Source organism: Cricetulus griseus, assembly GCF_003668045.3.
Source record: "Cricetulus griseus strain 17A/GY chromosome 1 unlocalized genomic scaffold, alternate assembly CriGri-PICRH-1.0 chr1_0, whole genome shotgun sequence".
In the NCBI taxonomy this organism is placed as follows: Eukaryota; Metazoa; Chordata; class Mammalia; order Rodentia; family Cricetidae; genus Cricetulus; species Cricetulus griseus.
In genome coordinates this window covers 265378054-265402131 of record NW_023276806.1, presented here as the reverse complement: position 1 = coordinate 265402131, position 24078 = coordinate 265378054, and the positions used below count along the sequence as shown (strand labels likewise).

The 24078-nt window shown below is 39.6% G+C and overlaps 1 protein-coding gene across 1 annotated transcript; it reads left to right on the top strand.

The window, feature by feature from the left end:
* The first annotated feature begins 2186 nt into the window (after positions 1 to 2186).
* On the top strand, positions 2187 to 23276 carry Zwint (ZW10 interacting kinetochore protein). Its single transcript, XM_027394185.2, has 8 exons — positions 2187 to 2303; positions 3415 to 3505; positions 3669 to 3792; positions 3939 to 4105; positions 4220 to 4276; positions 4455 to 4594; positions 4675 to 4790; positions 19737 to 23276. Exons 1-7 carry the CDS (start codon positions 2263 to 2265, stop codon positions 4787 to 4789), a joined length of 735 nt encoding a protein of 244 aa, XP_027249986.1. The 5' UTR covers positions 2187 to 2262; the 3' UTR covers position 4790; positions 19737 to 23276.
* The last annotated feature ends 802 nt before the right edge of the window (positions 23277 to 24078 follow it).

The following is a 24078-nucleotide window of genomic DNA, read 5'->3' as shown; positions in this document are numbered from 1 at the left end:
ATAGCATGAGGAACTGTATGGTCACAGCATTAGATAGGTTGAGAACCACTGTTAAGGGCTTTGGAAATTTGGGGATTTATCATGAGATTTCAATTTGGAGTTTTTTGTTAGTATTCATTTGTTTCTGCTTTCTTTATTTCTTTGTCACTCATTCAGGAACTCTATTTACAAGTATATCAAGTTGTAAGAACACGTGTCTCAGCTCACTGTTGATTAGCCTGTGTTATTTTATTTTTTAATAAGATGCTCTGTGGCTCATTTTGGATGGTTTCTATGTTTTAAAGCTTATTGACTTAATTTTCATGTTCAATCTGCTTTTGAGGCAATCTAATTTCTCATAGTTCAATGTAATATGTCCATCTTCATAAGGTTGGCTACTCTTTGTTTCTCATCTCTAAATAATGGCTTCTTGGATATTTGTTTATAGCATAAAAATGGCTCTTTGGATATGTTGTTCAACATTCACCATAACCTAATTTTAGAGCTTTTTTTTAATTAACCCCACTTTAAAGAAACTCTTTATTCCTTTCCAGTTCTTCTCATTAATTTGTCTGTACCCTACTTCCTGTCCACTCTCCCATTCCTTGGTTAAGTATTAATCTACTTTCTACTTTCATAGACTTGCCTTGTTTGGACATGCCAGATAAAAGGAATAATAAAATCTGCTAAGGGTTTTTCATACCTGATTTCTTTCCCTTCATTTTTTTCAAGGTTCTTTGCTAGTTTACCATATATGAGGACACCTTTCTTTGTTATTGCTGATTTGTATTATGTTGGCAATATATGCATATAGTTCTTTTCACTCCCTATATCATGATGTCTTTTCCTACTTTTGGTTCTTACAGACTTTGGGCATTGTATGCATTTCGTGTTTATGCTTTGATTTCTTTTGTAGTTATACTTGGGAAATTATGGCTTATTCCATAATTCTATGTTTAACACTTTGAGGAAATGTTTCGTTGTTTGCAAAAAACGTGTCATTTTGTACTCCCAACAGCAACATGAAAGATCCCCTTTCTCACGTTTGTACCACACCCTGCTTCCTGTTAACTCTACTTATTCTTTGGAACATGAAGATAGATTTGCTTACAGCTGCTTCTCTGCTGTGTTTATAGCATCCATTTCAATTCTCACGTGACTTACTTTTCTAGCAATGAACTTTCTTTCAATGCTTGGTAACAAGCAAGTGAAGATCAGATAAGGTAAAATGAACATAATGCTTGGTGACTTGCAACTTCATATTCAATATTACGGTTTAGTCTGTCACATATTTAAGTGACTGATAAATCTCCTTCTTTTAATCTGCTAGGTGGCACTACATCCGTGCTCAGGCAGGGTCAATTCCTATTGTCACTCCCAGGGCAACACTTCTTAGGCGTCTATCTATCATCTCACCACAGATAATGCATTAAAAAAAAAATCTTACTTTACTTATTTAGTTCCCTCTCCCTCCTGTCCTCCCGTTTGCTCCAACTTCTTCCCACCCCAGTATCCACTCCTCAGAGGGTGAGACCTCCCATAGGCAATCAACAAAGTCTGTCAATCCCAATTCCTGAGGGGTAGGAGGTAACTGATACCGACTCTGCTTAATCTCCAAGCACCTGAAACAACCCCTTCAGAAATTTCCTTAGATGTTTCTCAGGACTAGGCTGAAAATTTCAGAAACCTGCTGGCCCTGGGTTATCTAGGAGCAGCCTGTTCTCACCACCCCCACCCCTGTACCCTGTGGACAGTAAGTAGCCCCTCAAATTCAGCTGTATCTCGTCAACACAGGAGACCCAGTTCATCGTGCGGTCGTCTGTGATAATGTCTTTAAAAGCACGACTATTTGAACTCTCAGGACTTATAAGATCAATATTCTTCAGCCCTACCTCCTTTCTTTGGCAGTGGTAAATTTTAAAAAGAGAGCGTGAAATGTAAAAACGTAAAAATAACAAAAAATGAAAAATAAATAAATAAATAGATAGACAAATAAACAAACAAACTCTTCGCAGCCTGAGGCCGCTACCACTGCTCGCTGTGCCCCACTCTTCTGGCTGTCAGCGACCAGGACTTCCTATCGCGCAGGCGCAGAACCTCCAGCCCGCCCACAGAATCCAGACACAGCTGCGCGTGCGTGCGCCAGGGGCGGGCCGGAGTCGGCACTCGGGCCAATGAGAACAAGTTTATGGTCCTTAGTCTCCCGCCCACTAACCCAGCAGCCAATCGCTTGCCTAGGCGCGCAGTTGAGGAGAATCCAAACGCGCCGAGCGCTGCTGAGCGATGGAGGCTGCGGAGAGCGGGGCTGCTGCATTGAGCGAAGAGTGAGTATGGGATGCGGGCGGCTGGGGCCGGCGGTTTAAGAGCGCAGTGTCGCCCTAGTTTAGGAGTGCGACCTCCGACAGACGGTTTCGCTTTTAATTCAGGGGTTTAGCCCTGAGGGACGGTGTCACCTCAATTCGGGAGAGTGCAGATTCTGAGGGACTGTGACAACCTGTCTCTGGAGTTGCTGTCTGTCGGGGGCTCTGTGTCACTCTGCTCCAGGAGTGTGGCTTCTGGGGGACTTATTTCTCTGTTCGAGGAGTGATACCTCTGGGTGGCTGTTGTAGGTCACCTTGTGTCAGGTGCTGCCTCTGAGGGACTGTCCCTTTGCCCACCCAGGGCCCTAGGGTGTATTCTGAAAGAGTCAGTCAGTTCCGTTATATGTCTCCTTATCCCCCAGTACTCCTGATGACTGTCCTTGTGGCCCTTAGTTACCATCGCTTGTTCTCCAGGCACATCTTAGTCTTTGGTCAAGTTGGGACTCTGAGCAGTGTCACAGCCCCCTGTTGTAGAATGTTATTTTAACTAGGCAACAATGTGTTACATTTCTTTATACTGTGAATATTACTTTAACTGGGTAAAGGTGTGTTTCATTTGTTTAGTTTATGTAAAGATGTGTTCTGTTTCACCTTGCTTGTTTGATTCACCTGATTGGTCTAATAAAGAGCTGAACAACCAATAGCTAGGCAAAGAAGGGATAGGTGGGGGTGGTGGTCAGAGAGATTGAGGAGGAGAAATCTAGAGAACAGAAGAGAAGGAGGAGGAGAAGAGAGGAAAAAATGAGGGTGAAAGAGAGGGAGATGCACAGGGCCAGCCACGCAGCTGCCAGCCAGCAGACACACAGTAAGACAGAAAGAAAGAAGGTAAAAAGCCCTGAGGCAAAACATGGATGAAGATAAACAGGTTAATTTAAGTTAAAGAAAAAAAAAAAAGCTAGCCCCAAACAAGCATAAGCTAAGGTAGAGTATTCATAACTAATAAGTCTGTGTGTCACTATTTGGGAACTGGTTGGTGGCCCAAAAGCAAGTCTGGTACAGTCCCCGACATAGATGCATGTGCGCCTATCTTAGAGCCAGTGTGCTATGATAACATGGCCTCACTTGTTTTCCGCAGGGTCCTGGCTGAGGTAGCAGGCATTCTAGAACCTATAGGCTTGCAGGAAGAAGCAGAGCTGCCCGCTCGGATCCTCGAGGAATTTGTGAGGGTATGTGTAAGGTGGGACCCAGCTTTTCAGGTAGTAGAGGCTGGTCCTAGGATTGCCTATTGCAGTAGCAGGCAGCACTGGTGAAGAACAAAATGGAAGACAATCTTGGTATATAGTGCCCAAAGGTAAGGACAGTCTCTGCTTCTGTCCCCACTCTGAACAGAACTCTCGGAAGAAAGACAAGCTGCTCTGTAGCCAGCTTCAGGTAGTGAACTTCCTACAGAATTTTCTGGCTCAGGAAGATACTGCCCAGAGCCCAGACACTTTGGTTTCTGAAGACACAAGTCGTGAGTAGGCTTGGGTTTGTGGTAGGGTTTGGTCTGAATGGTTAAAGAGGGAAAATGTGAGTTAGATCTGCGTCTGGCCTAGTGTTATAAAAGGCTAGCTGCAAGCCAGCCTCACTCCAGCTCTCATTCTGTGTGGCCTGTCTTAGGAAGGAAGGCAACTGAAGCTAAAGAACAATGGAAGGAACTGAAGGCCACGTACCAGCATCACGTTGAAGCCATCAAATGTGCCCTGACTCAGGCCATACCCCAGGTAGAAGAGGCCCAGAGGAAGTGCTTGGAGCTCCAGAAGGCTTATGAGCATCTCCAGGCTAAGGTACACCTAGAAGACTTAAGAAAATGAAGGACGGGGGAGGGAAGGGTAAGATGAGTAGGACTCAGGTACTGTCTCCAAAATCAAACCTAAGAAACCATCATTTTCTCCCCTCAGAAGCGAGTAGTTGCAGAGAAACGGGAAGCAGCCCAGAAGAAATGGCAGCTGCACCAGGTGGGCTCTTTTCTCTAGGCTCCCTCTGCCTCAGAGTGATATGGTACCTCGTTCTGTCATCGAATCTGAGCCCTGAGCTCTATCTAAGCAGGGGATGTTGGGGGTGTGGCTCCAAGATAGCAGCATTAGATGAGTCATGTCTTCACTCTCATACCACCCCCTACCCCGCCCCCCTCAGAAGCATCTCCAGTGTCTGGCAGAGTTATCTGCAGAGGTCAAGGAACTTCAGGTGAGAACCCAGCAGAAGCTTGACCGATCGAATCAGGAACTTGAAATCTTGAAGCAGCAAGCAGTACGAGAACAAGATAAGCTGCAGAGGTGAGGCTGGAATCTTGGGATGAACACTCAGGCAGTCTATGTGATCCTCTTGTCACTTCACACAAACTCTGTCCTTTCAGGAACCAGACCTACCTTCAACTACTGTACACCCTGCAGAATAAGCCACTGGTCCCCGAGGCCAAGGCTAAGGACAGAGATATCACCAGAACTGCCCTTCCATCCGAATCTCTCTAAGGTAAGCTCCATCAGCTGACTGAGGAGCAGAGCAGGGAAACCTTGGAGAGACAGTGGTATGCCCTGTAAGGTGAAGTAGAGTTGATTTGGCAGGTGCAAAGGGGAGCTGGGGACTTGCTCTGACTCATTGCCCAGATTACACATCACCAGGCCAAAGGCCACTGACCCACAAGTGATGGCTTTTTGAGTGATAGCGGTGTGCACAAAGGTCCTCCATCAGGTAGAACCCAAATCAGAATTCAGTGTCCTTTAACCACAAAGTTGAATGGAAATCGTCTACCCCTAAACTCTAAATCTGGGGGAACAGGAAGTGGGAGGGTATGAAGAACATGACCATAAGACCTTCTGTTGTGTTGATGAGGCTGGGACCACAGCCCACTCCCAGTGACACAAAAGGCCCATATCCAAAAGGCCACATCTCCTAATCCTTCTGCAAATAGTTCTAACAACTAGGGCCCAAGCATTCCAAGAACAGAGCTTATGGGGTCCATGCTCATTCAAAGAACCACAGAGTATAAAGTCTGTATGGCTTGAATCATGTCGTTTCATCCTCAAGGTGTTGCCTCATATTTTTCTGACTCTTATTGTTTCCTATGACAGTTCAGCTGTACATTCGTTTCAAAGCTCTTTCTATGCTGTGCTCTTCTGTATTTCTTTTTTTAACTTTATCAAGGTAAAATAGAAGAACAATGTATAGTATTAAGGTATACAACCTGTTTTGATATATGCACATTTTGTGAAGTGATGAAATCAAACCTATTAATATTTATTACTTGACACACTTTTTCTGCATTGAGAATACCCAAGATCCATTGTCTTAGCAGTTCTTAAGAGTGCAATAAATCAGCTGGCTACTCTGTTATTCACAGTAGACCGCCACAACTCATTCATGGCTTCTCACTCCTGCTGGCTGCTCACAGACAAAGAATCCTGTGTTTTCTACTTTGTCATTTTATTATATTCTGAGTAGTTTAGGATTTACTCTTACTTTCAATTAATTAATCAATTACTGGCCTTTCAGAAGTTCTAGAATATTCTCATCCTTGTCTCTTTAAAATGTACTGTTTTGTAATTCTAAAGGAGCATCTAGTTTTTTTTAATGTCATTGTAATTTTATGTTGCTATAATCATTCATCTGTTTTTTTTTTTGACTTTTAAGTTTCATTTTAAGATATTATATTAGAGCTCAGTATACTGTATTATTTTTCTGTCTTAGAATGGTGCACTCAGAAATCTTGTCATCACTGTTGGCTAGGTTACTAGTTTATACTTTTGTACACTACCAATATCACGTGCTCCCATTTATTTTTGAGTAATCTTACTGTGAGCCCTCTGTTTCCTGTCCTTTGTCTTTGGCAAACTTTGTGCCTCCTGCATGGTTGAAAGGATTCTGCCAGCAGCTCCTGGCTACTTTCATTGCTAACTTGTAAAAGTTTTAAAGGACATACTTTTCCTCTTTTTTACATCTATATGCTACCCTAGTTTATGTTCTTGCTGTCTGGATGGTTTTTCCCTTTCTCATTAGTACTTCTCAAGGGGCTTTCATTTCTATTATTTGTCTTTCCAAACTCTAGCTTTAGATAAAGGTAGAACACTTGCTTAGTGTGTACAAGGCTCTACATTTAATCCATAGCTCCATAAAACAAGGGAAATGACAGAACACTTTAAACCTGGCCTTTTTACTGCCTTTTTGTTTTTAAATTCTTTTAACTCAATTTTTTTAATTGTCACTTCCTTTCTCGTGGCATATATTTTTAATACTTGCATAATTTGCACAACATTTGGTAGATGAAAACTAAATGTCCTTTCTTCCCTGTGTAGGGTTGTATATTTTATTGAGGCATTATAATTTTATACATTTGTTTCTTCCAAACTTAGGAACCCTAAAGTATACTAAATTATCAGTCATAACATTAGAAACTGCTGCTCACTCTGAAAATGGACAATCTTGTTTCATACCCTGTTGGTCCTCTCTCGTCTTATGGCCTTTTTGAGATGAATACATTCCACACCTATCTTACAGATTCTGTGTAACTTGCATTAAAATGTCTCATTCTTTGAGCTTCTTTGTGTCTTTTTTATGCATAAGTTTTGAAATACTACTGGAGTGTGAAATCGAGTACATTGATTTGATCATTATTCATAGCCCAATCTCTGAGTGACCCATTTGACACATAGATTGTTGGGCTCGGAAAAGCTTACTGTTTGGATTCATAGTCTATTAACTAACAAACATGATTCATTGAAAAACACTTGGGACTAGAATCAACATCGCTTATGTTTTTTTGAAGCCTTTTCCAAATTTCTTTTGAAAACCATGAATTATCCTCCTATGGTTGAATTATTAACAACTTTCTAAAAGAGATTTTTTTTTTCCTTAGCGATACATCATCTTCCACTTTGTAGGCCAGAATGCCCTTGAATTCATATCCTTTTGCATCAGCCTCCTCATGGCTGGGATTATAGCTGTTTGTCAACACATCTTGCTAAAAAACCTCTGCATGGAATCTATAATATATGAAGATTAGTACCATATTTTTGTATATCTATCAAATTCTGACAGAATTTAACTAGTCCAAAAAGTTTTTAATACTAAATTTTTTGTATTGTTGTATATCTCAGCCCTAGTTTATATTCTACATGTCTGTGGAGAGAAAATAGCATCTTGAAAAAGAGCCTAATCTCAATATATATGAATCCTGGGTTAACCTGATCAGATATTGTAGTATTAAATGGGTATTTTAAAATAGTCTATTTAATGAAGCATAGTATTATATCTTAGTTTTGTTGTAGTAACTCCACAATTGTTAGAAATGTGCTGTTTCTAATTCAAAAACCTCTATTCATAACAATAGCTGCATTGCCTATTTCAGTGTGCCATCCATGTACAACTTGAGAGGAAATAAGAGCAGGAAGAAATGTAAGCTGAGGCTGTGTGTGTATTATTGTAGAAGGGTATGAGGGGAGAGAGAATACCCCATCTCACAGCAACCAGGAGAGGAGGGTGCACGTAAGCCTGTGTGCGTATGCTGATAAGTACAAACAGAACTATACCCCAGTGACCCACATCTTCCAATTAGGACCCACGTCCCATTCAGCTGTATTGATCCATTGGTATTAATGTAAAGCCCTCATGATCCAATCAGCTTTCTACCACCAAATCAGGTCCTAGGTCTTAGCATAGGAGCCCTTTTGTGGTCATATCTAATGTATAACAACAACTATAGATTGTATATCTTTTGAGGGAAGTTAAACAGAGGTTTCATATGTAAAGCATAACTTGTTTTGCATCTAATTAAATTATTTAAATCAAATGTATCTTTGGAAATTGATATTCCCAAAAGTAGAATGTGATTTAAGGTAAATATTGGTTTCAAATTACTTTTCCAGAAAATACAAACATGTTTAACATGTTTTTGTATTTCGTTTGACTTTGTAAAGTTAGTTATGAAGCTGGTGCATTTTGTTTGCTCTAGGTGTCTAGTCTAATACAGAAGAGTTTTATGAGTGTATAAAATTATGTCTAGGTGTGTACATATGTAGTGTGTCTGGGAACTGTCAGGCATCTTCCTTATTTATTCTGCTAATTTTCTAAAATCTTGTTTCTGTCAAAGACACCTGGAAACTACAGAAATCTTGTCTAACTTCATTGTAGTCTTGAATACTATCAACAGTTTACTGGGTTTCTTTTTTACTGCTTGGTTCAATTTTTAATTTTGTGTCAGGTGTCATGTTCGCATTCAGTGCTATAGTGAATGTCAAGAAATGTTTGTTCTTGGAAGTTTTTCTCAATTTAAAACCATTAAAGCTTTATAAATATGTGTTTTATTCAGTTGAAGTATATATAATGTTTCGTACATGGCTAATGGATAGTATAAGCAAAAGCATTAAGTAGGATGCATTTTCTTCAGGTATAGCTATCTTCACAGGAAGCAAGTGTAGATAAAGTGTCTTCATTATTATGACAAATCATCTAGAGCTTTCCATAATGCCTCATGATGTCCTCAGTTCCTTCATTTGTAATTTCTCTGACCTCTTAATGCATTCTGTATTAACAGATTTCCTATCGGGTTGGCTGAAATCTTTCTTGGTTTCACTTTTCTTGCCTATTGAGTAAGAAACCAAACAGATCTCTCTCAACACTCTGAACACTGGCTTTCTTAGTGATTAGTAATGAGTGGACAGCCTGTCTCTGGAAACACTGACAAGACTTGCTTAATTATTTAACCTATGTTATCCTGTGTATTTCTGCCATGAAAATCATTCTTTGAAGGTAAACAGAGGCTCTGTGAACATTACATTTCCCATAAAGCAATGGTCCTTTGAAAAACTTTACAGTTCATGAACTAAGGCAGTGAAGAGGTGAGGTAACTTCTAATATAATCATGGGGGAGAAAAATTCAAGTAACCTTGAGTACAACAATCTTTGACTGTCTATGGTAAAATTTTATAGTTTAGATTAAAGGGTGCTACAATACTATGTTGTGTGCCATATGTTTTTTTTTTTTTTTTTCAATTTGATCCCATGGTAGAAACTGTTCCATAAACGGGGGTTATCTCTCAGGGCCAGTGTCAGCTCCCATCCCTGTAGTGATAGGGCCCTCGGTAGTCAAGTAGTCAGTCCAGTCTTTTTCCTAATGACACAAGTGGAAAACCATCACTTTCCTACTGCATCGACCATCTAACCAGTATTGATTAGCAGACATTTTCCACAGGAAGTGATTTTGCTTTATTAATGTAAACTACGTATTCCCAGGAAATATGTGACTACTCCCTGGAACTTGAGTAGATCAAGAAAGTATCTTAGAAATGGTGAGGTATGAAACATATCTTCGTAGAAGTAATGTTTTATCAATGAAGCATTAAAGTGTATTTTAAGCACAATAAACATTTGGATTCCAGATATAAGAGAGATGGCATAAATATTTTGATGAACAGTAAGATGTTTGGCTGGGGAGGATATAATAGATGGGCTTGTGCAGCCAGGAGAGAACATTGTGTGACTCAGAGCAATTGTTCAACAGTATGGCAAAGGCTGTCCTGAGAGGTTTGAAGACTAGAGACAAAACAAATAGATGTTAAAACTTAAATTAAGCTCTTATCTGTCTCTTTAACATTATTTATTACCTTTAAAGTGAAAATAATAAATTCTGAAATTCTACTGGTTTTAAGCAAAGATAATATTTCATGGTTATTATATAACTTCTGGCTCCCAGACATTGAATACTTGAGTATTACTGTTGCCATTTGTAGATTAACAATCAGATGCTTTGCCTAAGTTGAAGAGAGTTCAAGCAATTGCTGTAACATTCATACTCAAGAACAAGTATATTCAAGTGTCTTTGTACAGGTCATAGTTTACATACATTTATATTTGTCTATTTAATGATCAAACTATACCACATTGAGACCTTTGGTTCTTAATATTCAGTTCAGTAGAATCAATGAAGGTATTCTTTGAAGCAAGATTGACTGTACAGGAGATATTCATTCCTGGTTCCTATTTGAAAACATTAAACATGTGTGGTAATTGAGGTTAGGGACTGAGGAATGGTATGCTTTGAACAGCATCAACTTCTTAGCAGTGTCAACTCACTAAGTAGCTTTTACAACTACCATTGAAACACTTGACTGCAAATTTGTTTTTGTCTTGGGTTTCTTGAGACAGCCATGTTTTGTATAGTTCAGATCTGTGTCGAATTCATAACCCACGTGCTTCCACGGCAATTTGATGGGATTATAGGCCACAACACCCAGCTGAAGATATGTATGTTTTGAAAAGGACTGAGATCCAGCAAGCATCTTTTAGAGTACTGGTGAACTTGGATAAGTTAGGTATTTCACAGTGACAGGACCACGGTAACCTGGTCTGAAGCCCAGGATGTGTAGAAAAAACAGAAGGATGGTTCCCAAAAGAGCAATAACTGAGAGCAAAATTCTGCTTTAGAATGCTTCAGCAAACACACATATAAATACAAAGGCTGGTGGTACGAGAGCAGATTAGATAAGTATTAAAACTTTTGCTCTCATAGGGAATAAACTCAGGAAATCGAAATCGTTATCTGGGAAAAAATAGTTCCCAACTCCTGGTTTAACCAAATTGTTACAGTGGAGCCATATTCAATATCCTGCTTGTTCCTGAATTAGAAACAAGAGGGATTGAACAGTAAGGACACAAACCACTGCAAAGTCTGGCTCACAGTATCCGCCTTCATTCTTCTCTGTGCTTAGATACTGGATACTGGAAACCATGAGTAGGGGAGGAGCCCCAAATAAAGGGAGCCTAAGGACAGTTGTCCTGGACTGCCTAGGAAAGGGAAGAGGCAGGTTTGTATATTGTATGCTACCCTAGAAGAGTTTTATCACATACAAATATTCTAATAGCTCTAAGCAAATATTTTGGGAAAGTCTCATTTGGTGTGTTAATAATTTTTTTTCAATATAAGAAGCTACTTCATGTCCAGCTTTAAAATAACACGATTCAAGTGGATCCTGTGTGCATTAAATTCTGTCCTCCCCAAAATGATGTGAAACTGTACTGCCACATAGTCTACTCTACTGTTCCTTCAAGTAGACTTTATGCTAAAACACAAAGCTGTATGTACAAGAAATCATTACTGAACTTCTTGTATCCTTAAATATATCATAAGTCACCAAATAGTCCCATGTTCTCAGATACTGAATACCATATTGAATCAGTTGCATCATACTTGGGAAGATGTCTTAAGTTCATAATCTCCCTTTCACACTGGAGATTTTAGAGAACCAATGAATGCTGCTGCTGCTGATCCCTGACCTGATATATGCTTTGATTGGTAGGTTTATGCTTTGTTAAAGTTGGTAAAGGAGGGAAATAGTTGACATGCTACTTTTGGGGTTGAAATTGTCTAGCTTCCTTGAGAACACTGTTTACTCAATTGCTGTGTCTTTGGGGTGAGTCGCTTATATACATCGGTTCAGTGTCTGCTCTCCTTTGCTTTTCAGTCACTTACTTGGCTGTATCTTCTACTTCTGTGACACTCTTATACATCTTGAAGGACCATGAGAAAGTGACTGCAGGAATTATATCACTAAGTAGTCTTTTCTACTGTCCTCTTAGAGATTCCATACTTAAATGGAAAGTTTCTTTTTTTTAAAGTTCTGTTTAATGTGTATGGATATTTTTGCTTGTATAGTACCTGTGAACCATGTGTGTACTATATCCAAGGAAGCTAGAAGAGGGTGTTGAATCCCCCAGAACTGTAGTTACAGAGGACTGTTAGCAGCCATGTGGGTGTTTGGAATTAAGCCCAAGTCCTCTGGAAGAAGAACCAGTGCTCTTTACTGCTGAGCTATCCATTTTTCTTGACCCTCAACACCAAGTTTTTTAACATTGCAATGATTTCTTTTTGTCTGCATTTTAATTTTTCAAAACCATGAGTGTCTTTTTTTTGCTTTATTATTATTATTATTATTATTATTATTATTATTATTATTATTATTAATTCAAGTTAGGGAACAGGCTTGTTTCACATGTACTTCCCCTCTCCCTCTCCCTCCCCTCACCCCCATTCCTTCTCCCCCACCTCCAACCTACCCCCCACCCCATCCACCCACCACTCCCCAGGCAGGGTAGGGCCCCCAATCGGGGCTCCACCAAGTCCACCAAATCTTCCTGTGCTGGGCCTAGGCCCCTCCCCATGTGTTCAGAGACAGAGCGAATCCCTTCAAGTGGGTTGACATCCATGCTCCCTTAGTGCTTGTAGTGTATCTATCCAAGACCTTCTGGCTTTCATAGTTTCCATTGAGAAGTCGGGTGTGATTCTGATTGGTTTGCCTTTATATGTTACTTGGCCTTTTTCCTTTGCAGCTCTTAATATTTTTTCTTTATTCTGTAGATTTGGAGTTTTGATTATTATGTGTCGGGGGGACTTCTTTTTGTGGTCCAGTCTGTTTGGTGTCCTATAAGCTTCTTGTACTTTCATAGGCATATCTTTCTGTAGGTTGGGGAAGTTTTCTTCTATGATTTTGTTGAATATGTTTTCTGTACCTTTGAGCAGTGTTTCTTCACCTTCTTCTACACCTATTATTCTTAGGTTTGGTCTTTTCACGGTGTCCCATATTTCCTGGATATTTTGTGTTAGGGATTTGTTGGTCTTGAGGTTTTCTTTGGTTGATGAATGTATATCCTCTAGCGAGTCTTCAATAGCTGAGATTCTCTCTTCTGTCTCTTGGATTCTATTAGTTATACTCACATCTTTAGATCCTTGATCGTTTATCCATCCTTTCCATTTCCAGCATCGTCTCATTCTGTGTTTTCTTTAATGTGTCTAATTCAGCTTTCATGCTTTGAACTGTTTCAAGAGCTTCCTTCACTTGTTTGGTTGTTTTATCTTGGGTTTCTTTAGCTTCTTTAAGAGATTTGTTTATTTCTTGAATTTTTTGGTTTGTCTTTTCCTCCATATCGTGTAATTTTTTGCTTGCTTTTTCTTCTATTTCTTTAAGGGATTTTCTTGTTTCCTCTTTGAAGGTCTCTATCATCTTGCTGAGATAATTTTTGAGGTCCATCTCTTCTTCTTGCACTATGTTGGGCTTTTCAGGTCTTGCTGGAGTGGAATCCCTAGATTCTGGTGGTGTCATATTTGTCTTTCTATTGTTGAGCGAGTTCTTATTCTGTCTTCTTCCCATATCTTTTTCCAGTGAGTGCAGGTAGGATCTCTCTATCTCCTCTTGTTACTCTGTAGTGTGTGTGGGCCAGGAATTCAATGTCCGAAGCTCTGGATGGTCTTGCCTCTCCTCGTAGCCTCCTCACTCTGAAGGAGTTAGGCCTCCTGGTCTGGTCTGGTCTGGTCTGGTCTGCGATGAGTCGACGGAAAGGGAAGGAAGGGTGGCCTGGTTTGCGATGAGTCGACAGAAAGGGAAGGAAGGGTGGCCTGTACCAAGCCAGATTCAGGGAGCTCCTCCCTGCCTGGGTGTGTCTGTTTCAAGCAGGGACAAGCCTGGAGGGATCTGGGTGAATGGCGCTTAGGGCAAGAATTGGGTAAGAGCAGGGGATGGCTCACCTGGTCTGCGATGAGTCGACCCCATGAGTGTCTTAAATACTTTTAATACTATCTTTTTTGATTGTTCTTAAAGCTTTTAGTTTTTAATTTTTATTTAATGTGTGTGAGTGTTTGCTTGCATTTATGTATGTGCTCCTTTGTATGCTCCTGGCACATGAGAAATCCAGAAGAGATCATCGAATCTCATGGAACTAGAGTTAAAGATACTTATGAGCCCCCAAATAGTTGCTGAGAACTAACCAAATCTGGGTATTCTATAAGAAAGCAAATACTCCTGATTGCTGCTCCATCTGTCTCTCCAGCCCCGTAGTGTTAGCTTTGTGATGATTCTGTGATTCAGCCCTTCTATCATCTCTCTTCCTCCTCAACTCCCCCTAAACAGGGAAGTGTGTCAGGTGACGTTTACAGAGTTATCCTTGCTTTTGACCCTGAACTAATTGATCCAGAAGATTTCATTTACCTATAAACATCTCAAGTGTAATGTCTGTGATTAATAATTGAAGATGTTGGTAGTTTTTCAGTATCATTTCTGAATATCTCAAAATAATTGAGTTGCAATAAAATACCTTAGAAGTCCAAATGCAGGGAGATCTCTTAGTCAGAGATGTCTTTGCTGCACCTGTTCTCATGTGTGAGTGTGTGTGTGTGTGTGTGTGTGCGTGTGCGTGTGCGTGTGTGTGTGTGTGTGTGTGTGTGTGTGTGTGTGTGTGTGTGTGTGTGTGTGTGTTTACGTGCATGCCAGCCAACTCTTAAGACTTGAATTAGGTAGGTACATAGCACACGAACAGTGATGTTTGAAAATAGACGTGGGCAAAATGGGATGGAAACTCAAGTCATTGGTGCCAGAATAGCTTCCAGAAAGGTGGAGGAAATATGAAAGCAATAGCATTGAGTAGAGTATTTCATGACTTTGGGGGAATGGCTAGAAGTCCCAGAGTGAGAGTAGAATAAGGAAATGAGGAGCTTGAGATGATGCCTGAAAAGCTCAGAGCCAGGTTGTATCAGGGCTTTGTGCACTGTGGTTGGTACTTCAGGTTTAATTCTGAGTTCAGCTAGCAAGAATGTTGAACAAAATAGCTATGTGTTTTTATTTAGCTGCTATGTGGATAAATGTAAGATGAGGCAAAAGGTGATAGTGGATTGAATCATAGTACCTTTGCAGGGAGTGATGGACTGTGAGATATGGATACATCTAAAAAAAGAGGTAACAATTTTGCACTTTCTGGATTTCTGATGAAAGACAGTGATATTAATACTGTATGGCAAATTGAAAGCTGTAATGGCCTTGTCTAATTTGACAGAATTTATCTAGGCAGGGTCTTGATGGCATCTCTCTTCTTTAGATATTGGTTAGTATTTCTGAAGAGAAACTATGATAGAATAATAAAGGCTAACAGCAGGGACCAGCATAGTGTCTCCTAAATAAGATGTTGCTGTAGCCTAGGACAATCTCAGGCTGCTACTGTCAAGCTGCCTTTCTTCCTTTTCTAGAAATTCGATTGTGTTGGCTGCCAACATAGGACTTTGATGAGGCCAGTGATACTGCTGTCTTTGCTTGACCTTGGTGTTCAAGTTTGCTATGGGAAGTTAGTGGGAAATGCAAGCAGACAAGCATGTAGATGGGGCTCTGTTGGGGAGAGGCCCTGCTGAATCTCCAGATGGAGGTCATCTTCCCACATCTGCACTCCTCAGTATGGAGGCAGCTGCCCTCCCTGAATGTTAGACTCCTCAAGGGATGTTTGTCCTTGCTACTCAGTGGTTCTGTTACTTGGAATCTCAAAGTTCTATGGTTTAGGTATAGATAGCTTAAGGATTATTTTATGTATTAAAAAAAAAAAAACCTGATGTACGTAAATGCCAAAGATAGTCCTTTGCAGTCACTATAGAGTCACCTGGGACCCATTCATACCTTCAGAGCAGTTGATGGCCTATTGTCTCAAGATGTAGTCTAATTTAAGGCAATTTAATGAAGCATGGTTTTAAATAAAAAAAAAAAAACTTGAACATTGAATTTCATCTTTAAAAAAATTTTTTGAAGTGTGTGTGTGTGTGTGTGTGTGTGTGTGTGTGTGTGTGTACCTGCATCTGTCTTTTTGTGGATCTGTGCACATGAGTTGCAGGTATCTGCAGAGGCTGGAAGAATGTGCTGCATTCCTTGGATCTGGAGTTAAAGGACATTAGTGAGCTACCTGACTTGGGTGCTAGAAAGGAAACTCTATAAAGGACAGCAGTCCTTTATAAAAGTGCCAAGAGTTCTTAACCACTGAGTTATCCCTCTAGTGTTTCAGTCCCATCTTTAACATAGCACATGTTCTTGAAATTTTGTTGTTCTTGACTTTGGCACAAGCAGCCTCCTTGACTGGTCAAGGTTCTGAAAAATAGTTCTGCATTTCACCTCTCTCTCTCTCTCTCTCTCTCTCTCTCTCTCTCTCTCTCTTCTGAAAAATAGTTCTGCATTTCACCTCTCTCTCTCTCTCTCTCTCTCTCTCTCTCTCTCTGTGTGTGTGTGTGTGTGTGTGTGTGTGTGTGTGTAAATATGTAAATAATTTTAGCAGGATTATAATTAGCCTAGTTCAAGGTTAGTTTGAAATATCAAAACTTTTTTTTCCGGTACATGACTGGAAGAAATTACACCTGTCCTAAGTCATTCTTGGGGGAATGTATGAGATGCTGAACATATATGTAGAGTCCGAATGTGAAGGGCATGTAAGCATCAGTAATACTGGATAGGATCTTGTTTGAGTCCATTTTTTGTTAGCCTGTTCTTTGAAGTGAAAGGATTAATTGCCGAAGTCTAAGAAACACATTTGCATCCTGGCTGTGATTCCTAAGTTTTGACCCTAGAGTCTGAATTTTCTAAGTGCGTTTGCCAAGGAAGCACTGTGCTGAAGTTTCTTCATCTTCTCAGCATATTTACTGCTTACTCACTTGTTGAGTTGCTGTGCAGCTTTGTGGTGTCCTATCAAGAGTAACTCAAGTGATACTTTCAGTTGTGCAACCAATAAAAGTACTTTTTTTCTTGTTTTTTATTTGAAATTAGGCTTTTGGGGGAAATTTACAGCAAAAGTTTCTTACAAGTAAGGCAAATGACTAGTCCTTTGGTAAAAGGGAATTGGAAATGCTGACCCAGATGCTGGAAGACCAGGGGGTTAAGGTTGTGATGGCCTGCTGTTCTCCTTATCCTAAGACACTGACTAAGACACTGATCCATAAACCAGCGTGACCCCCTGCTGCATGCTGTTTTGGTTTTGACACAAGCTATAGTGAGACTCTTTAGTGTCACTAATGTGTACAGTAGCTTTCTCAGATACCTATTTCTGTGAAATATTATGCCATCACATTACATTCATTTTTACCTACTAATAAGTCAAAACTTAAGGTAGTTTATAGTGAAGGTAGCTGAACTCAGGTATTGCATAATCTCTTCAAAATGACTAGGTGGGTAATGATGCCAGAATTTAGATGTAAAATTCTGACTCCAGCTTCCTATGTAAACTGGCTCCAGTGCAAGAGGATACTATTATAAAGCTGAATATTTGTCAGTTATATAATTTAGTAAGCTGCTAAGAGTAATAGGATGACTTTCCCAAAGCTCTCATTGTGTCTTATTTTGTGAAGTGCATTTTTTTTCCTTTTCTCATATTAACCTCAGCACTCATCATTCGTATTAGGAGAAACAAGTGCCCACTCTTGAGTGTGCCTTGACTTCTCTTTTTGAAAATAATAGATATGAGGTTGTATACCCATAAGCTTTATCCTTGGAAGGCTGAGACGGGAGACTCACTATTAGCTTAAGGTTTTCCTGAATTGTGTAGTAAGTACCAGGTTAGCCTGGGTTACAGAGTGAGACTTTCTCAGAGAGGAGTGTATACACACACACACACACACACACACACACACACACACACACACACACACTAAAAACAAAAAGCTTCTGCGATACCCTATACAATAAAGGCTGACTCAGAGAGGCTGGCTTGACTGCAGGTAGTTACCTGAATTGCTCCCAGAGTTCTGAAAATATGAAATCTGTAAGGTCTGATAAGGCAGAAACTGAAATGATTCCCCTCTGGTGTGTGATCTGTGAGAGAATTTACTGTCACAATTGAAAATATTTTTCTCTATAAGGTGGAAAACACTAACTTGGGTGAAGTTTGACCTTTTACACTGCATTAATAGATCACCCTGATAAAAGAAATCAATGCTGCCAAGCCACTCGGTGATGGAGATGAAGCTATAAAGCCCAAAGTTAAATCCACCCACTGAGCAACTGTCCTGATACTTACTTGGCCAGCCATATCCTGCTGGGGATATGACTGGGGAATCGAGCTTATTAACAAAAGCCAGGAGTGTGGGATTTCGAGGTCTTACCAACACTGTTAGCTAGGCTCTACTGCATGAATGAAGGCCGCCTCTGCTTGTTCATACCAAACTTGTCCATTAATTCAGAGTCTGGGATGTGTTCACTTGGCAGTCACATACAGAATGACAACAGCAAATACTTTGGCAATTAGCAATTTATAAAAAATGATACGGATGAAAATATAGTTTCTGAAGTGTTACTCAAGTCATATAAGAAAGTTTTTTCTCTTCCCTAAATTTATTTTCTTTTTATAATACTGGAAAGCCCCCTCCAAAATAAATACTGAGAAATGAAGTTGAACCTGTTAAATTCTTAAGTATTAGCACAAGGCAGTTTTTAGGCTCTTTTTCAACTTTTGTGTGTAATTTATAGCTTAAAAAAATGGATTCAAGTATGCAAATCTTGGCCAAAATAATATTACAAAGTATGTTTTTCCCCTTTATTGCTATTTTCTCTGTCTCTGTTTCCTCCTAGTTCATCTCCTTATACGAGGAGCTCATTAACCACAACTTTCTAAGTGGAAATCAAGCACGCCAAAGTTTTCACCTTCTTCAGCATCACACCATTGACACTCTGGCACAGATAGTGAACTGAATGTAACAACAAAAGTTCTGAGTGAAAATACATCAGGGAAGGAACAGTATTCCAGGGGGAAGGGGAGTTCCCACAGGGTAGTGTTTGTTATGAAAGTACATTAATAATTAGAGGAAGATAATCCTGCACTATGAAAAACAGAAACGAAAAAGCCACAGAATGAGGACTGAGCTATGTGAGTTACATGGATCTGTCTGACTAGCTTCCATAAAGGAGTCTATGAAAGGGGTTTATTAAGGAAATAGTATGACCATCATCCTATGTGAAAAAGGAACTATAGAGAGAGTTAATAGGTGGACCTTGATGACAAAGCTTGTAGGACACTGGATTTGAGCCAGTCTGTGAGAAACATTTCAGCGAAAAGCTTTGAACATATGACCTGATTTGTATTTACAAAGACGACTTTACCTTTTCTCTACAGATTAGACCAGAGATAATATGTTTGAAAAAGAGTTACTTAGGATTTCTGAATGCATTTAGCACCGCTGAAAGATGACTAAGATCTAAGCCAGATATTTTTGGCAGGAAGGTATTAAATCATGTGATTATGGGTAGTTTGAGGGTCTGCTTTACCCCAGTGAGTGAACATGAAATCTTTGAACTGTATGGCAGGGGAACTTCAAGGTGTCTTTATTCTGATCTAGTGAGATCAGGTTCTATGCTGAGATGAAGAATACAGGGGCTGGACCTTGGCCTTGAAACAGAGCTTAATGGTAGTTGTATTGGGTTTACAGTGCCCACCCATTCCAATGGCACACTGAGACCATTGCATTCATATGTCAGTGGACCATAATCAGACTGGAATTCTGTAGCTTTCGTGCTTCTCTGTGTTCATCTTATGAGGCTAGAGTGGCTAAGACCACAAAAGAAGTATGGCAACAACTAAAGGTAGGGTTGACATCATCAACTCTTTAACTTTGTTGTATCATGCATGTTTTTATTTTATAAGGAACAAAGAAAAATACTGGTTTGGCTTGGAACACCATATCCACTGAGAGTCAGAAGTCCTGGGATAATACTGTATCTTGAGAAGTGACATGGTATAATGATATCTTCGAGAGCTAAGGAGTATGGATTGAAGGAAATCTAATTAAGATTGACAACTGGTTGGGAAGCCTGTTAACAGAGCTTCAGGACGGACATAATGAAATGCAACAAACCTGAACTGCTGCTGAAGAATTCCCAACAAGACTCAATAGCCTGGAATGTTGACCCACTACAAGGAGATGGACTTCCTGGGAAACATTAGATTGTTGGATACATTCATGGACAGGAATCAATCTTTCATTAAATCTCTCTTTTTTTTGTCACAGTGCAATCTGCCTGATTTAAAATAAAAAAGATACAGACAATGTTTGAGATAAGAGGAACATGAAGATAAGAAAGAATAAGTTAGAGAGATATTATCATATGAGGGTTAAATTGCCAAGAATTGTGAGGAATAGGTGGAGAAGATGGAATTGAGCCAGTAGACACACAATGATCACAAAATAAGTGACATAAATTATATAGATAATTGCTGAAATATGGCAGGGTTTTTTTTTTAATTTATTTAGAAAAATACAAGCCTTTGTTCCATTTCTGTCTGATATTGACTTGAGTCCCAAAACTTCTCCCCAGATAGTCTATTTTGAAAATATAATTTTTCTGAAGGCTTGTGCACTACATTTCCAGTTTGAAAATCTTCATCATACATACTTGGGATAAGTTAGTTCTGTTTGCTAAAACTTTGTGATTAATAGTCACATGGCTGAAGTGTGGCACAGTCATGAACAGAGGTATGAAGAGAGCCTGGTTTGCATTTACCTCCCTGTTCTGCTTAAATGGGTCCCTTATGAAGAGTTTTACAGGTAGAATCTTTTTGTTTGTTTGTTTTTGTTTTTTATATTTACTCCTAGGTTTGAGTATTTTTGTTTACCCGTTTGTTTCTTATGAATAATTCTGGCAGTTTGTACAGTAAGTCCATGTTGTCCAAAAAGAGGTGATACCTTGGGAGGAGAGGTAAGGAAAGAATTAGAGTTGGAATGAGGGGGTGTCACAAGACATAATGAATGCTTTCAATATCTTCATCATGGTGGTTTCTGGCGGTCCACACTGATCCATTTGCCTCCATTTCCTCTGTGTCTCCATCTTCATTTGCTCTAAGTGTGATAATGTCTTCGTCCAATTTTTTCTCTAAAGGTACCAGTGATTCTTAATTTTGACCACCCTAATGATCTCAATTTGATTACTGCTATAAAGCCCCATTTCCAAAGAAAGTCAGAGTCACTGAAGGCTAGATTTTAACAAATTCCCTTTTTCTAGATCATAACCAGGAAACAAAAAGTATACAGCTTGTTCAAGAGGTAGTGTAGATGCTTATTAAGAAAAGAAAAGCTATATAAGAATGTTCTGAAACTTACCTGTTTAGTTAGTGTTCAATTGCTATGAAAAGGCACCATGACCAAGGCAACTTATAAAAGACAGCATTTCACGGGGGCTTTGTAACAGTTTCAGAGGGTTAGTCCCTTATTTTGGCCGGAAGCATGCAGGCCTGGTGCTGGAGCAATAGCTAACAGCTTTGTATACTGCTGCACAGGCAGCAGGCAGAGAGACTGGACCTGGCATGGGTTTTTGAAACCTAAAAACCCACCCCAATGACACACCTCCTCTGACAAGGCCATACCTCCTAATACTTCCCAAGCAGTTCCACAAATTAGGGTGCAAACATTCAAACATGGACCTACGGGGGCCCTTCTGATTCAAACAACTACCCTTAGCATCTGACATTGCCCAGAGAATATTGTGGATTAACTGTGTGTGCCACTGATGTAACAACAATGTCAATGTAACTTGCAGTTTGATTTGCATGGCCAGAATCCATTAATTGGTGTGACATGTCATCATGCAATTAGGAAATTTTATATTAATGTCAAAAATCGTGCTGTAGCAAATTAATATAATTATATTGGTAGAAATTACAGGTGCACTGTGTGTCTCAATAGCTGAGTGGATTTATATACAGGCTTCAGCGTATGTGATGCACATTGGTCATTATATGTTGACCCTGGCTCATAAGGTAGTTGAGCTTTAATATGATCTTGCTTAGTGCTATAGGTAAATTATTCCCTGCCTTTTAAGGTTTTAATTTGAGACTTAACTGTGGGGAGGGAAAGACATGAGAATATACATTAGACAGTTGTTTCCTCACTTTGAATACCTCTGGGTTTAAATTGTGTTACTGTTTCATTCTCTGCCTGTAATCCTAGATTGATAACCTAATTAGTGTACCAGAAACACGGTCATGAAAACATGTCCTCCAGGAGGAACAAACGAACTCCTCTGCATTTAATTTCAAATTCTTCCCTGTCAGTACAGCTCGGGTTTCGAAGAACACCTGACACTGTATGATCAATGATCCTGATCAAGCATCCTGTCAGAGAGAGGCACAAAATTGATTAAAGGATGTCTCACTTCTTTCAGAATTCAAGCGCTTGTAGGGAAAAGGCTAAAATAATTCAGATATACTATAATCCTGATCAAAGAACCACATATTTGGAGGGTATCACTTCTCTCCATTTCTCAGAGTGATTCCAGGTTTTGAGTTCAATCGCCTAAAATATGTGAAGACCATTTAATATGTGAAGGCGGATGTTGTAGAATTCATTGGATATGCCAAAACCTTTGGGTAATTTAAACTTAAAATAATGTGTACCCTCAGGATGGCATCAATATACATGCTAATTCAGATGGGAAATTTAGGACACCTCAACCCTAGACAGTGGGGATGTTGTGAGTTGGAGAAATATCATCTTCCCCAGGGAAGCACACACAGATTGGATATCCAAAACCAAATCATCAGTCCTGAGATCATACACACAAGTCACATGGACAAAGCAGTTTGCATTTATGTATTTATTTACATGTATGGACACATACACAAGCACAATTAAATTTTAAAAAGCCATGAATTTGGAAGAAAGCAAAAGCAGTGAAATACATGCAAATATTGGAGCAAAGAAAAGAAAGTGGGAAATGATGTAACTAATCTCAAAGATTGAAAAGAAAGTATTTAGAAAGTGAGGCTAATTTGTTATAGGACCTAATGCGGGCTTTCGAATTCTGTGATTTTAATGCTTTCAGATCGCTCAGCCTGCTGTGCATCCAGTGAATCATCTACTATGCCACTGAAATTGCAGCCTGCTCCTGAATGTGCAGGTGCATGGCTTAATTGAGATCAATGACTGTGGGGTGTTCTGGAAGTTCTGTGAATAACTATGAGTAAAATGGAGTAAGATGTAAGACTAAGTACAAAAATAGCCCAAGGAAAACTTAAGTCACACAGGGCTCAGGGAAACTAGAAATATAAGGAGCCTGAACTTGATTTAGGGATTGTCCAATATTGTCATGTAGTAACACAGAAATGTAATCATAATTTTACACTCAATATCTGGTAGGCATTGTGGTAAAGGTTGGGGTGGTAGATCTTTAATTAAAACTGTTGAGTTTATGAGTGTTTCTTGTGTTGAAATGAGGAAAAATAAAACTGATTCATTAATAAGATGCCAAAGCTGAGAAGTTTCATTTTAATACTGTGATAGGGTTGGCAGTTGTGGTTTTAGTATGTGGTTTACACCGTAGTGGTGTAAGATTATGGGGTATATGGGAACCAGAATTCAGCTAGCCACACAATTAGTGTGAGAGTAAAGTGAAAAGATGACAACTCATTGTGGTGATGTTTGAGGCAGGAACTTTGTCTGTACAAACTGAGTTGACGTAGTTGTGTAACTCAGTTGTGAAAGTATCTGTGTGGGTAGGGTTTTGAATGCACCCCAGAAGCAGCTGTGCCACATACATAGCCTGCTGCCCAGACTATTCTAAATCCTTGCAAACTTCTCTAGTTACACATGTAGTGACTGTCTCAACCGGGAATTCCCCAAGTTGACTTCCAAGACTATTGTATGTGTGTTATGAATTGTAAATGTGCTGTAGACACAAAAGCAACAGTGAAGTACAAGGCCACCCACAGCTCTCCCAGGTTCTGACTGAAAGATAATCAGGAAGCTCTGTGAGCATGGGGATTACCTCACTCCTTAGCGGGGAAAGAAAAGCCATCCACTGCTATGAGAATAAATAATCCCGACAGAAAAATGACTCTTAAAATCAGTAAATATGTTTGGATTTACTTGACAGTCATTTTCAAATGTAAATTTTTCTTGAGACAGCATCTCATAAATCCCAGGCAGGGACTCTAAGGCATGTGACTAGGGCTAACCTTGAAGTCCTAACCCTCCTACCTCCCAGCCTGACTG

Excerpts from the sequence above, each read along its gene's own strand:
- Zwint (XM_027394185.2), top strand. The coding sequence starts at position 2,263 with ATGGAGGCTGCGGAGAGCGGGGCTGCTGCATTGAGCGAAGA. Across the intron at positions 4,106-4,219 it reads ATGAGCATCTCCAGGCTAAG|AAGCGAGTAGTTGCAGAGAA; the intron begins GTACACCTAGAA and ends TTCTCCCCTCAG. Across the intron at positions 4,277-4,454 it reads AGAAATGGCAGCTGCACCAG|AAGCATCTCCAGTGTCTGGC; the intron begins GTGGGCTCTTTT and ends CGCCCCCCTCAG.